This window comes from Corvus kubaryi, unplaced genomic scaffold (assembly GCF_017639235.1).
Source record: "Corvus kubaryi isolate FWS band 111438036 unplaced genomic scaffold, C.kubaryi_AGA036_p1.0 132, whole genome shotgun sequence".
Taxonomy (NCBI): Eukaryota; Metazoa; Chordata; class Aves; order Passeriformes; family Corvidae; genus Corvus; species Corvus kubaryi.
Window position 1 is genome coordinate 3040546 of NW_024580666.1, and position 13217 is coordinate 3053762.

Genomic DNA, 13217 nt, shown 5'->3' on the forward strand with positions numbered 1-13217 from the left:
ATTATACAGAAATTAACTGCATTGCACAGTATTTATATTATAAAGTTATTATCATTTATAACAATATTTACCACTATAATACAATTAACAATATAATTATTTATATTGTACAGTATGAATTAGCCTTCTCAAAATCTAAACCCATCAAGACCAAACACCAGCAAAACCTGCAGCTTCCCCTGCAATCAACAGCAGCGGCTGAAACCCTTGAGACCACAGAGATCAAGTCTTGAACCAATGCCAACACTGCTCCCATCATGTTCGATGAACATGTACAGAGAAATACACGAACAGCTTGTAAATCCCAAAGCAATGAACAAGAGGCTACTTCAAATGTATTTCAACAATTTGCATCAATTATTTTAAAATAAAGCTTTTTTCAAAAGTATTTGAAAACACTATGTTTTCATACAGACCTCTCATATAAACCAAGGCTGAAGAAACTTGAAAAATGAAAAGAAACTAAGAAAGAGAGCAACAAATTTTTTATTCTGTCAGTTCCTTTTTTCACCTGTACACTAAGACAAAAACACTAAGCCATATAAGACTGGTTGGTTTTGTTGCCTTTGATTACATAGACTTTTTTTTTTTTTGTACAAATGCATCAATTAAATTGAATCCTAAAAGTACAAACTATGATGCAGCATCTGTTGTCTCAGAATATGGAAGTTACTGTATCTGGCAGGAGATGTTTAAATGATCACATTCATGTAGCCAGATCTGTAAAGGCCATTCAATTACAAGTAAACAGAGTCTAACGTACACTTAAACAGCAACTCTGGTCAGTAGAACAGTACTATGAACTGCATATTTACAGGAAAACTTGCACATAATACAGATACCATTTTAAATCAACCTTTTTGTTGTTAAAACATAATCCACCCTTCGAACTTCTACTGTGCTGCTTTAGCAAAGTTTGAGTACCTTGGAGATTCAAAGGCACATAGCACTTCTGATGCTTCCACAAACTCATTCTTCAGGAACATATCATAAAAGAACCAGGTTTTTTAAGAACTTGGGACTGCAAACTTTCTCAAAAAAGTCTGGTGCACTTTTAAACATTGCATGCCAACAAGTAACGGAGTTTGCAAATACTTTTTCAGGTATACAATTTTCTAATTTCATGATGACATCTAACATCATTACAACTAAGAAGGAGGAAGACAAATGAGCCACTACCCTTTTTCCAATGTTGTGTGCAAAAAATCAGTATTAATTCAGTCCAAGTATACTTTTAAATCAAAGCTCTTGAAAAAGTCAGTTTACTAACCATACAGTACATCAGCATTTCCCTTGAAAAGCTTAGGCCGTCCTAAGCAGTTTTAAAGTAAGCAATTACATAATGCTATCTGCATACAGAAATACACTACATTCACACAGGCAACCTTAAATTTCTCCAATAAACAGTCATGTCAAAATCTAAAGTTTACTGAAAATACAAAGTTAGTTTTAACAAAAGCAAAAATGTTCGTGTGATTCAGTAAAACCTGTTTTCTAACATGAATAATTTGCATTCACAAAGACACTACTTGGGACAAATTAAGTATTTCCTAGAAGCTCAAAATGAGACAAAGTTTTTTAACTATGAAATGGCATACAAACATACTGATTTGTTGTTGGTTATTTCTCTCTCACTTACAAAAGATCTACTAGATCAGAGTAAAGCAGGTACTTTTACATGTTTATACAAAGACCTCTCCCTCACACTAAAAATGTCACATACAGAAAATTTTCTCAGCTGTCTTTGACACAAAAGCTGCTTCTGTAAATTTGAATATTACGCCCTTCAGACCCTCATGACCAGTGCAACAATTAAACAGCTTTCAGAAAGCTTAACAATACCTAAATTTGCCAATTTTCCTTTACAGAAAGTATATACAAGTTTATAAATCCATGGCAGGAACATTACAATTATATTAACATCAACTCATTAACTGGATTCGAAAGATACTTGCATTCTGTAAAGACCCTATGGCTGCTGCCCATTCAGTAGTTCTATCAAGGCACTGTGCAGTCATTAAATCTCTAGTATTCTCCAAGATGTGCTGAAGAATATTGTGAACGTGTTTAAGTTGTTAAAAAGCCCTGAGTGAGAACTTGCGTATTTACCACAGGCTTAGCTATAAAAATGGCACATACTAAAGCTTCTGCAAACAACAGTTTAGCTTTGTCAACACAAACAAGTTATGAAATGCACAAAAAGACAACAGTATGAATTCCAGCAACTTATACAAGACAGGTATACAATGTACTTTGTGGCAAATCACACTGCTGTTGTATGCAATTTACACAGTAAATTTATAGAGTAAAAAACCTTCCCAATGTATTCAGACATCAAAACTGATGAAGCAAAAGAAAACTGATGCATTCCCCATCCCTTCCCAAAGACAAAGAACAGCTAGAGAAGAATTCAGCACTTTGACAGAAAGGAGGTAGCACTGCTAAAGGTTAGACTGTAGTGTTGTTGGGGTTTGGTTTTTTAAGTGAAAACTTGACCCTTGGAGCACAAAGAACAGGATAGGTTCTTCAGTTCACCAGCTGCTACTGGAAGAGTAAAATTAAATTTCTGACAATTAGTTTCGTGGAGGAAGCTCAGATCACTAGCTGAAAGCAGCTTCTTCAAACAATTTAGTGTTTACACTAACTGCAATTAATACTGCTAAAAATAATTAGACATACATAACCCTTCATCTCTAGAAAATATCTACACAATAAGTACTTAATTATTTTTAAAAGACCATTTCACCCCTTTAAAAGAAGCTAATATACCAACTGTAAGACTATGCTAACAAGGCACAAGTACTTGTGCAAATCTGCTATATCCTCACCCAGTCCAAGTTAAGAACACCACCTTCTAATCAAACTTCCACATTTACAAAGTAACTTGTTTACTATCTCACCAGCGTAGTTTTCAGTATCCACTTCAGGAAAAAGGGATTTCTCCAAACCCCAACATACATTTACACAGTAATCCAGCAAATGGAAAGTAGGTAACAACAGCCCAGATTCTGAGAAGTGCCATATGAGCTTGGGCCACAGGAAGTGATGACACAAGTTTTGGGCGGGGGAAAAAAGGTCAAACATAGTTATACAAAAGTTAACAATCCACAACTATTAAGCTTATTCTGTTAACCTCTTAGGTCGTCTTTACACTTTAAATCACTGTGTAGTGATATGACTGTTTATGTCTCTTAATGAATGGAAAAGGAAGTATTTTACCTAAACATCTGAGCATACCTCACACGGAACAACTTTTAGGTGTATTGTTACTTGTTTCAAGAAACAAACGGAGATATTTCAATCCATTTAATTTCAAAATTGCTATTAAATGCTGGGGGATAGATGTAACAAACCTTACAACCCTTACATTCTACGATTTTACAGTAAATTGGAGATAGACACCTTACTGATTTTTCTAATTTTCACTTCACTCAGGTGAAATTTAGACTTTAATCTTCTGCTGCAGACACATGCACAGTGGTATTTCCTCAACTCTACTACTTGTTATGATCCCCTTTGGCTTTCAAGTGAAATTCTCATCCTTCAAATATGTTCTATCCAATTAAACATCTGCAATCTGTGCAGATTGCACAGGTAACAACAGAATTAAGTGAATGAGCTTACTGGGTTCCTCAACACTAGTTCACCTTCTACATCTGTAGGAAAAGAGAGGGTCTGAATACAAATATGTATTTCCATAAATGATACTGGATTTGGAAACATTTTTTCTCATTAAGTTTTTTGAAAGGCAAACTCCAGACAAGATACAGCTCTTGCAGCTGTCAATAAGAGACCTATATAAATAATTCAAGCACCTTGGTTAGCTTTTCTAGTTTTTCTAATTCCGTTGTTCTTCTTGGCACCGAAATAGCATCAAACTGACATATTTCAATTTCAACTGGCACACAACACTGCTGAATGAGTCCAATCACAAACTCCTATGCAGTCACATAAATCTACTGTGATTGCAGTACAGGAGACTAAAGCTGCTTCTACAGCAGTACCTTCAGTCACTGTCTCTGTTTCCATAGGACTGTGATGGTATTCAAGTAGTGAGGGTGTTAAACAGTAATTTACATCTTCTCTGTTCGAAAGGACAAGCCTAATACGGCATTTACCTACCTATGCTACAAGTATGTGCCTACTGCAGACTAGGAATACTTAACACTCAACTCCAGTTTCCTACTCAGGATGCTTCAGATCTGTTCTAACTCAGCTGAATTATTCAACTGATGCTAAGTTGGAATACTTTCAAGTAACTCTGGCTTGTTCCAGCAAAAAAGAATTAGGAAAATGCAAACTGCCATACTGAGGTTTCAGTTTTGAGTTGCATTATCAAGAAGAGATCCACCCTGCATCTGTGCTGACAAGTTTGCAGAGGTCCCCTTGAGGAATTAAGAGGACAAAATATGTAAGCCAGAGACAGAGGAAACCAAGGTACAAATCTGACGAGTGACAGGCTAAAACTCAAAATGGATCATCAAATGGCACACTCTACTACAGAAGTATTTCCAGGAGAAGCCTGACAAGAAACTGAAGCCTACTATAGAAAATTCAGCTGTAAAAAATGCTCCCAAAAAAACCCCAAAAAACCAAACCGAAAACCTTAGTGATGTGCATATTGGCCAAATGAAAATTGCAATGAACACTCAGATGCATGTGGAGTTCAAGTGGAGATAGCAAAATGCTGAACTGAAAAAAGGCCTTACATCAAAAACTTTCCAGAACTCCTTGAAATCTTGATATTTTAGAATAAGAACCAAGAAGAAAAAAAAGGGAAGGCTGCTTCATTTGGCCAAGAATACAGATGCAGATTATCTGAGAACAGATGACCACTAGTACACAAAATAAAACAGACTACTACAGTGACTCCAGATGTGATTGTGTCCAATGAAAAAACACTGAAAATAATGAGGAACATTTGGAATGCTGGATGAGGATTAAAGATGGCTATTGTAAGGCTGTGTATTACATCACTTCATGGTGTTAAAAGCCACTCTACATACACTTTTCCAATATATCACTGTACTTGTTTCCTGGAAAACTTTATTCAGTGTTTAATCTTATTGCTTAAAGGTTTATCTATCTTTACAGTTTACTAGTAATAGTCTTCTGAGGCATTTGCCATTGTTTGCACACTTGAGGCATATCAACATAAGCTTCAGAAGACAGACTGATTTATCTGAGAAGACCACAACTGCATCTTTATCTTTACTTGGATCTTTCCCTGAACTATCCTTTTGTCCACATTTCTGACATATGCAATGAGAATTCAATGACAAATTCATCTTAGCTGCTAGTAAGGCACCTAAGTGACTCCAGCATGGATGTCTTTATTGTTCTGCAAGAGCACATCCAAATGAAGTCTGCACAATGGCAAAGGGCTATGTGAACTATGCACTCAGAAAACTGTTGAATCACGTAGGAGTAAGCACAGATTCCTTTTAGCTACAAGAGATCCTTAAATCAGCTATTTTCTACCACAAAAAAGGATGAAAGGATGCTTTTGTTTTAAAAATGTTAATAGTTTGCAGTCCCTGACAATAGCATTTATTTTGGGGGTCAGGAGCAGTTTTTTATCACATCAGTGACAGCAAACTCCTTCAGCCAGATTCAGCTCAACTAGGCACAGCTCACAAAATTCACTGTTCTGTCAGCAATATCTTCATTTGCAGTATTACTCAGTAATGCTCACAGATAAGTTCAGGTGTTAACACCCCACTTAGATGAATAATCAATATTAAGTATTCTCTTTTGCTGTTGACACTGTTTGCCTGGAGACAATAAAACTCACTTTGAAAGAAAATCTTGCAGAATCTTGGTTTTTTCCGAATTCACAGACCCACAATTTTTAAATGGCTCCACATGTGTAAGTTTCTCCACAACTGATCAAATTCACTCATCTGAAAGGGATAACTGACCCACTGCTCAAATGTCCTCCTTTCCACTCAAGTTAAAAGCAATTCCATGCAAAGTCAAGTAATTAGGAGAATTGTGGAACTCACTATTTAAGTTACTTAGCTCGAACCTGTTAGACTAAAGTGCAGTTTTGGAAACATAATTTTTCTAAAACAGATTTTTCCTTTTCCTGTTTCCTACACAACCCATCCTCAGGAACAAAGGGCATGATAAAGTCAGAATTACCTTAACATTGTATTCTGAGGCCTGACCTTATGGGAATAGTATATTTATTACTACTATGTATAATTTTGTATAGATTTTTCATGACTGTGTATTTCAAGACAGAAATTACTGTCAATCAGAAATGTCACAGGAAATGTTGACACTCTCCAGAAAAGCCTAAAGTGAAAAAAATCCTAAATATTTATGTTTGGTAGTAACTGACAATATAAAAAAAATTCCCTTACATCACTTGACATCTGATACATACATGATACACATGAACAAAACCAAAATAAGATTGTCCCTTTAAACTTTAAGGGGAAGAAGAAGACAGAAAGAAAATGAAAAAAAGACTGCTTTAAATTAGCAGTAGGCTTAGATGTTTTTTAAGAGTAAAGCTACAAGCTGACTGTTCAAATACTGTTTCTTTTATTTGGTGCATTCAGAGTCTTTAAACAATTACTATGTAATGAACCTGTGCTACAGTATTAGAAATGTTTCCATTAGAACCCTTTACTGCCTTTCAAACTTACAGAGATTTAATCCATCAACATGTCCTTACTCTTGCACAACCTAGTAAAAGACACTGGCCCTGTTTAATACAAAAGGATCCTCCGTTCGATTGCCTTGCGGCATATGGGGCACTCGCTCATTCGGTCTCCACAAAGCTGACACGTTCCATGGCCACACAGAAAGATCATGTTCTTCAGGCGGTCCAGACAGACAGGACACATAGTCTGGAAAAGATTTTGACAGGTTACATACACAGTCAGTGGTAGCTGTTATACAGTATTGAATATGCAACAGATGAAGTGTTTAAATTTAACAACAAATACGTGATGCTAAGCATCGCAGAAAACTGCCATAGCATAACCCAGCCATTAAGCTAAACTGATGTTTCTTTAAATCCCATTTTTACTCCACATTGACTTACAATATATGGGCTTTTCCTACTCCATCAAGACACAAGTAACTATGTAGATTTTTTCTAAATATGATTCCTTTTATTAAGACAATCTAGTCGTAGGCTGACATCATACTTTCAATATCATTACCCAAGTTTGCAATATTAAAACATTCTTCAGAAATATTCTCCTTTATGTCATGTAATATTCCAGGGAACAAAACGCAAACAATTTGATGTATGCAATGCTTGAGTAATGATTTACAAATTTCTTCTCAGGCCATTCTAGCCATTCATTTACTTACCTCTAAAGACCAAGCACTCAACACCCACAGAAGGAATAAAAATGTTGCATAATCAATATGATATGCAAAAATTTAGTACTTTGTTTGAGGAAGTTATCTAGATTTTCAACCAAAAGAACACCTCAAGTTTCAACTAAAGAACAGTTTAGTAAATCTGTAACCTTAACTCATAACAGCAGCACAGCAAACTTTTAAAATCAGTTTTAATTGCTGAATGTAAAGTGATAGCCAATGCCCAAAAAAGATTTTTTTAAGTTCTTCAATGGCAAAATTCATTTTGTACCAAGCCACTAAGGAACAATGTCCTTCATCTTTTGTCATGTGCAGAAATTGAAGTTTTCATAAGGCATGTTCCTTCACCATAAACACATTGCAGCCATATTAGGATTTCATTTATAACAGTTTATCAAATGTTAGTAAATGAACAGATGTTACACCAGATGAAAATTGTTAAGACCACTCTATAGTACATCAAATCAAATCTAAGAGGTCCTCAGATCTGAGACATATCACATATATCTAACAATTATAAATGTTGATCTCATACATAATACAAAATACGGACAAGGCTCATATTTCAAATAAAAATTCATTTTATCACCATCTTGCACCTGTGACTTGTTTTTGTATTCATCATTGGGGCTTTATTTCAATTTGTTCATTGCATAAGAGAGAAACCATACCAAGGCACCCTATTCAGAATAACCCTGAAGCACATATTCTATGAAATCAATAGGTATTACTTTCTAGGATAGATAGCTTAGTTGAAGACCAAAAAAAATTCACCATATTTCTGCTTAAGAGTTTAAATTGGCATGGAATCTGGCCAAATTACTATTTTAATCTCCAGGATACTAGTATAATGTAGGAAAATAAAACTTCCAGGTGAAACCTTAAGTGAATTTATGTTTAAAAATAACCCTGAAGGGGGGTGCGCTCCAGCTTTGCCAGAACTTCCATAGTACTGTAACAAAACATTCTCAAACTAAAAATTTACAGAAGACTGTCTGTCAGTCCCGCTCATTTTTCCATTCACACTAAGTCACCACCTTCACATCCCACACATCAATGGGACCCTTAGAGTATTCTTCCTTCAGTAACTCACAGACTTCAGACATCAATGGAACAGCTCTTTCCAATGCAATGAATACACAGCTGTGTGACAAGTATCTATAACTTGACAGCATTGGCATCACAACCTTTCACAAAGGACTGACAAAGCAAACACCAATCTTATCTTTGGGAAAATCCCCAATGTGTAGCCTTTATTCTACGTTTAGCTAATTATTTGCTTTTCTGTCTAATTGTAATGTCAGAATTACTGAAGCTACAAGAGACTGTTTCTCTCCAAATGCTGCACCATCATTTAAAAATGAAAACATCCACTAAGGGACTCAGAAATAACAAAAAAATAAAATCTGTTGAAACACCATTACTTTGAACTGTTTCATTCCGTAAAGTACAGAAATCCCAACATTTTCACTTTACAGATATGCAGTATTAGAAAATTGCCCAATTTCTCTTGTTTAGTACAAAAGCAGAGTATATAAAATACATTAGCTGTTAAATTTCTTAACACGATACTATCTTAACAAGTTACTTCACACAGTAGGAGAACTCAGCCAGCAGGAACAAGCAGCTTCCTGTTTGCTACACAATTCTATTCTGACAGGCTTTTCTCAATTAGTTCAGCAGTTTCCCAGTGGGATAAAAGCCCAGCTAACTGAGTTTTAGCCAACTCTGAAGGAGAATTCCTTACTTAACCACCATCTTACATGTAGTTTTACAGTGAAAGAAAGTTCACTGCAAGCCTTATGCCCCATTTGGGCAATAGAAAATACGGAGTGAGAAATAAGCAGTATCTGTAACTATCGTACTATTAGTTTGTTAGAACATCCTCTGCATGAAATCCCATTTTCTACCTGCCTGACACATATGAGAATTACTTCTTCAGATAAGTACTCTGGAAAAGTGTTCATTGCACCTTAAGCAGAATTGGGTTTGCAATCCAAATAATTTTTTCTAACTAACAAGGTGTTTTAAACTGCTTGAAGTATGAATTCCTCACTATCAAAAGCAGTTTTTACAACAATATACAGGTGCACAGTGACAAAATAAATTTATTTTTAAGGAAGAAGAAAATGATGTAAGTATGGTGAAGGAACATACATAAGATATTAGATGGATGATGGTGATTATGTATGAAATGGAGTGAAGGTATTGCAATTACAGTCAAAAGGGTTCACATTCAGGGAATCCCTGAAGAATGGTGTGGTCATCAGATGTGGGAGATTCTGTTGACATCAGCATCACTTCTGCTTGGCACCAGAAATAGTTTTAAAAGCTTGCTGCACTAACATATTAGATTATCATTGAAGGTTTGACTTGAAACAAAGGCTTATACCTGCTGAAAGAGAACAAATTAATTTTAGGTAGAAAAATATCAGTTGAACACAAAGACTGAACTGTTACAGCACAAATTAAAAGAATACACAATTACAGTGGAATGCTGTGCATAACTTCAAGCACTAATTTAAAAGATGAGATGATCAATTTTAATCAAATCCACAAGTGTGGATTTGCTACTCACAAGTGTGATATACAACTTGCCCTGCCGCAAGCCTAAGCACAAAAGACACTAAAAGCACAAGAGTCTCACACCAAGAGGCACACAAGGAATGACCAGAACCATCTCTTTCTAGTCAGATGCACTGAACGATTCTGGCTGCTGGCTAGCAAATCCCAAAGGTTAGACAAGATCATAGAGAATAAAACAGCACCTAAGGAAAACTGACAAAAACCCCCTGATATCACATCTAATCAAGAAGAAAAACTGTAACATAAAGTATTTTTCTTTTCATGTGCCTATACATAAGAATATCAGCATACCCAAACAGAACTCTAACCTTCTATAACTCCTAAAGTACCCTGAAAAAATATATCTGAAGAAAACAGATTACTTGCATTTAAGCATGCATCTGCATCTTCTGCACGTATCATTTCAAGTGCCAAAAAAGTAACTTTCTTTCCACTCAGTGCTAGAAAGTAAAGCAGAAGCTGAAGAGGAGATGCAAGACATAAGAGATGACAGAAACATCTGGAGCTTCTAGGTAAGACAGACATGCATTTTCAAATGATGATTTTCAATCTCCATGTTCTTTACAGATAACTACACAGAAAACTGTTTTGAATATGTATTACTGGGGTGCTAGTCCAGTCACCATATGACAGAAACAGCTCTTCACAGACATTCAGTTGAGCATATCAGTTCTCAAATTTAAGGCATTTAGAGACACCGGCCCTAAGACTGGAAATCTAAAATTTTAGCCCTTGCTTTCATGCACATGAACAGCTGAAACCAACAACTATCAGGGCTAGATGTGATGCTGCCCTCACCGAAGTACTACAGACTATTTTAAGCCTACCAGAGGAAAAGGCAAGCTAGAACACCTCAGTTTCCTGTACCTATGACAAGTTTTTGCCAATTGTGTTATACACAGGGAAGCAAAAAGATCACATTATCAGGGTTCTAAGAGAGTAAGTTCATTCAATAGTCAGATACTCCAGATCCCTTACTGCTGAGAGATTTGCAAACATAATTACAGAAGATAAACCTTAACATTTAAATTCCAAATATTCAAATTACATGTACAGTAATTTCAAAGTTTTAAATTTGCAGTCACAGAGTGTTTTGAAGAGTGTGTTCACTACACTGTTCATATGACAGATAACTGTCAGCCATTGTTCCAAGGCACTTAATGAACAGACAAGTCAAGATTAAGGTACATACAGAACAGTGAAGATTATCTATTTTTATCACTGTTCTGTGAAAACAGCTTCTGCTGTTTCCTACACACTCAGGTCAACCTAAACAGTCAGAGCATGTACTGATTGGGCAGAGAATCCTTTTTTAGTCATATCAACACACATGCTCTAACAGATAGATTATCAAACATGGCCACTTGATTTTTTTTTTTTAACCCCATACATAGAGGACATACAAGCCACATGACACAAAAAATACTCGTCTTTTAACTTAAGTTCAAGAGCTGATGCACTTCAACATTCATTTTGCTTTAAATAATAGAGGATGCATTGGGTTTTTCAATTGGCTTAGTGGTCCTTACAATTTTTATCCAGCACTTTTACCTGTTCCTTGATGTCTTGCAACTGTTGCTGCAGCTTCTGTACATCTGCATTGACATTAGTGTTGTCTTTGTCTTTCTGCAAAACTGGAATGTTTCCACTTGCTGTAACGTAAAGAAAATAAAGACACATGATTATGCAGCAATCTAATGAACCAGGAATAATGACTTCCAGTGTCACAGCTACAATTTTTCAACTATCTAAAACAATGTTAGTCAAACATCTTTGATAATCTAATTAAATTCACTACACCATCACTGCAGCTCAACAAAGAATTTCTTTGAGTTTACTGGCAGCACTTCTTTGACAAGTATTTCCATAATAACGGTGTCTGTAGTCCCTTAATGTTCTCAGAATTCTTATTTGCCAGTGAAGTTCCTGACATAAATATTTTTTGCCCATGTTTAAAGAAAAAAAAGCTAAATCCTTTCCCATTTAAATGAATTTTTATCTACAGAGATGATTTTGGTGTTCAAAATTGCACAAGTGTCTTGGAAGTAGTTTATTCAAAATTTGAACAAGCTCAGATTAATATTCCTGTATTTGACTGATGTGAGAAGCAATATTACTATATGAAACAGAAAAATTGTCAAGTCTTAAATTTCCAGTGTGAGTATTGAAAGCCTGATTTTAATGATTATTCTTGTATTTATTTCAGAACATTATGATAAGAATGAACTAATATTCCAGTTCCCATAAACTCAACTGAAATACTGTGTATCATATATACACACAGAGCAAATATAAATAATTCATAGAAATTACTCAAAGAAGTCACATGAAGCTTAAAAACTAGTCAAAGCAGAAGATATAAAACTGGACAAATTTCTGTCAGGAAAGTTGCTTGTACCTAGATGCAAAATACTTACCATTCCTTCAGAGCTCCAGAGGTAAAAAAAATACATTTGTTTGCTCATTTGCACAATTACAGACAATCTTCAGCTTTTATTTCTTAAGGCATTAGTAGGTGGCCAAGTCATCACACATGTTTTGGATTCTAGTCTGAATGCTGGAAGCAATTCTCCAGTGTAATGACTGCCGGTGTTACCACATTTGCTGCTACCAATGCAGAAGGTAATGCAAACAGCAAATGAATACCTGGGTTAACACTGTTTTCATTAAACTTTTCTTCAGAAAGGAGAGGAAGATTTAGATCATTTAAGAGAATGAGAATAAGTTGGTGGAGGAACATGAAAGAGTATGGGCTCTGGAGTCACTCACAAATATCATCACTGGTATCTTCTGTACCTTTCCCTCCGCAGCACATTATGAAAGGCACTCTTCGCTCAACCACTGCCCGACACTGTACACATTTCTTCATCAAGCTTGCACAATCTGAGAGGACAGAGAAATAAATCAATTTCATTTTTCTTCTTTACTATCCATGAGTTTGTTTATTCACAGTAACTATACAGCAATGACTTAACAGATGCTTTTAATACAAAAAACTACTTGAGTTTACCTTCACATAATTTTCTGCAAATCACACCTAAACAATGCCCTGTTTGGGATTCAAAGTAGATCTAATCTCTATCTCTTTTTAAGATATTTCAAGTGAACAGATTCCTCTTTCTCCAAATGGATGTCCAGTCCACAAGAACTAAAAAAATTAAAAGGTAATCACACATTTGAGACCAGAATTTCCAAGAATGTCCTGGCTATCCACTTTTTGCTTTAGAACAATGGATCTCACTAACTGTCCCAATGCTCCAGGGGCAAAGAGGTGCAGCTCTTTACCC

At 35.6% G+C, this 13217-nt stretch overlaps 1 protein-coding gene across 3 annotated transcripts in view; it reads right to left on the minus strand.

Annotated features, from left to right (window-relative positions):
- Positions 1-468: 468 nt before the first annotated feature.
- Positions 469-13217, minus strand: part of MIB1 (MIB E3 ubiquitin protein ligase 1) — a 78406-nt gene continuing 65657 nt past the window's right edge. For 2 of the 3 annotated variants that reach the window (XM_042029984.1, XM_042029964.1), the window contains exons 19-21: positions 12700-12813; positions 11482-11582; positions 469-6860 (exon numbers count right to left, since the gene is read on the minus strand). In XM_042029984.1, coding sequence (XP_041885918.1) covers positions 6720-6860; positions 11482-11582; positions 12700-12813 — 356 coding nt within the window. In that variant the 3' untranslated portion in view covers positions 469-6719. The remainder of the gene's footprint in view (positions 6861-11481; positions 11583-12699; positions 12814-13217) is intronic. The other variant, XM_042029974.1, reaches the window with a different exon arrangement.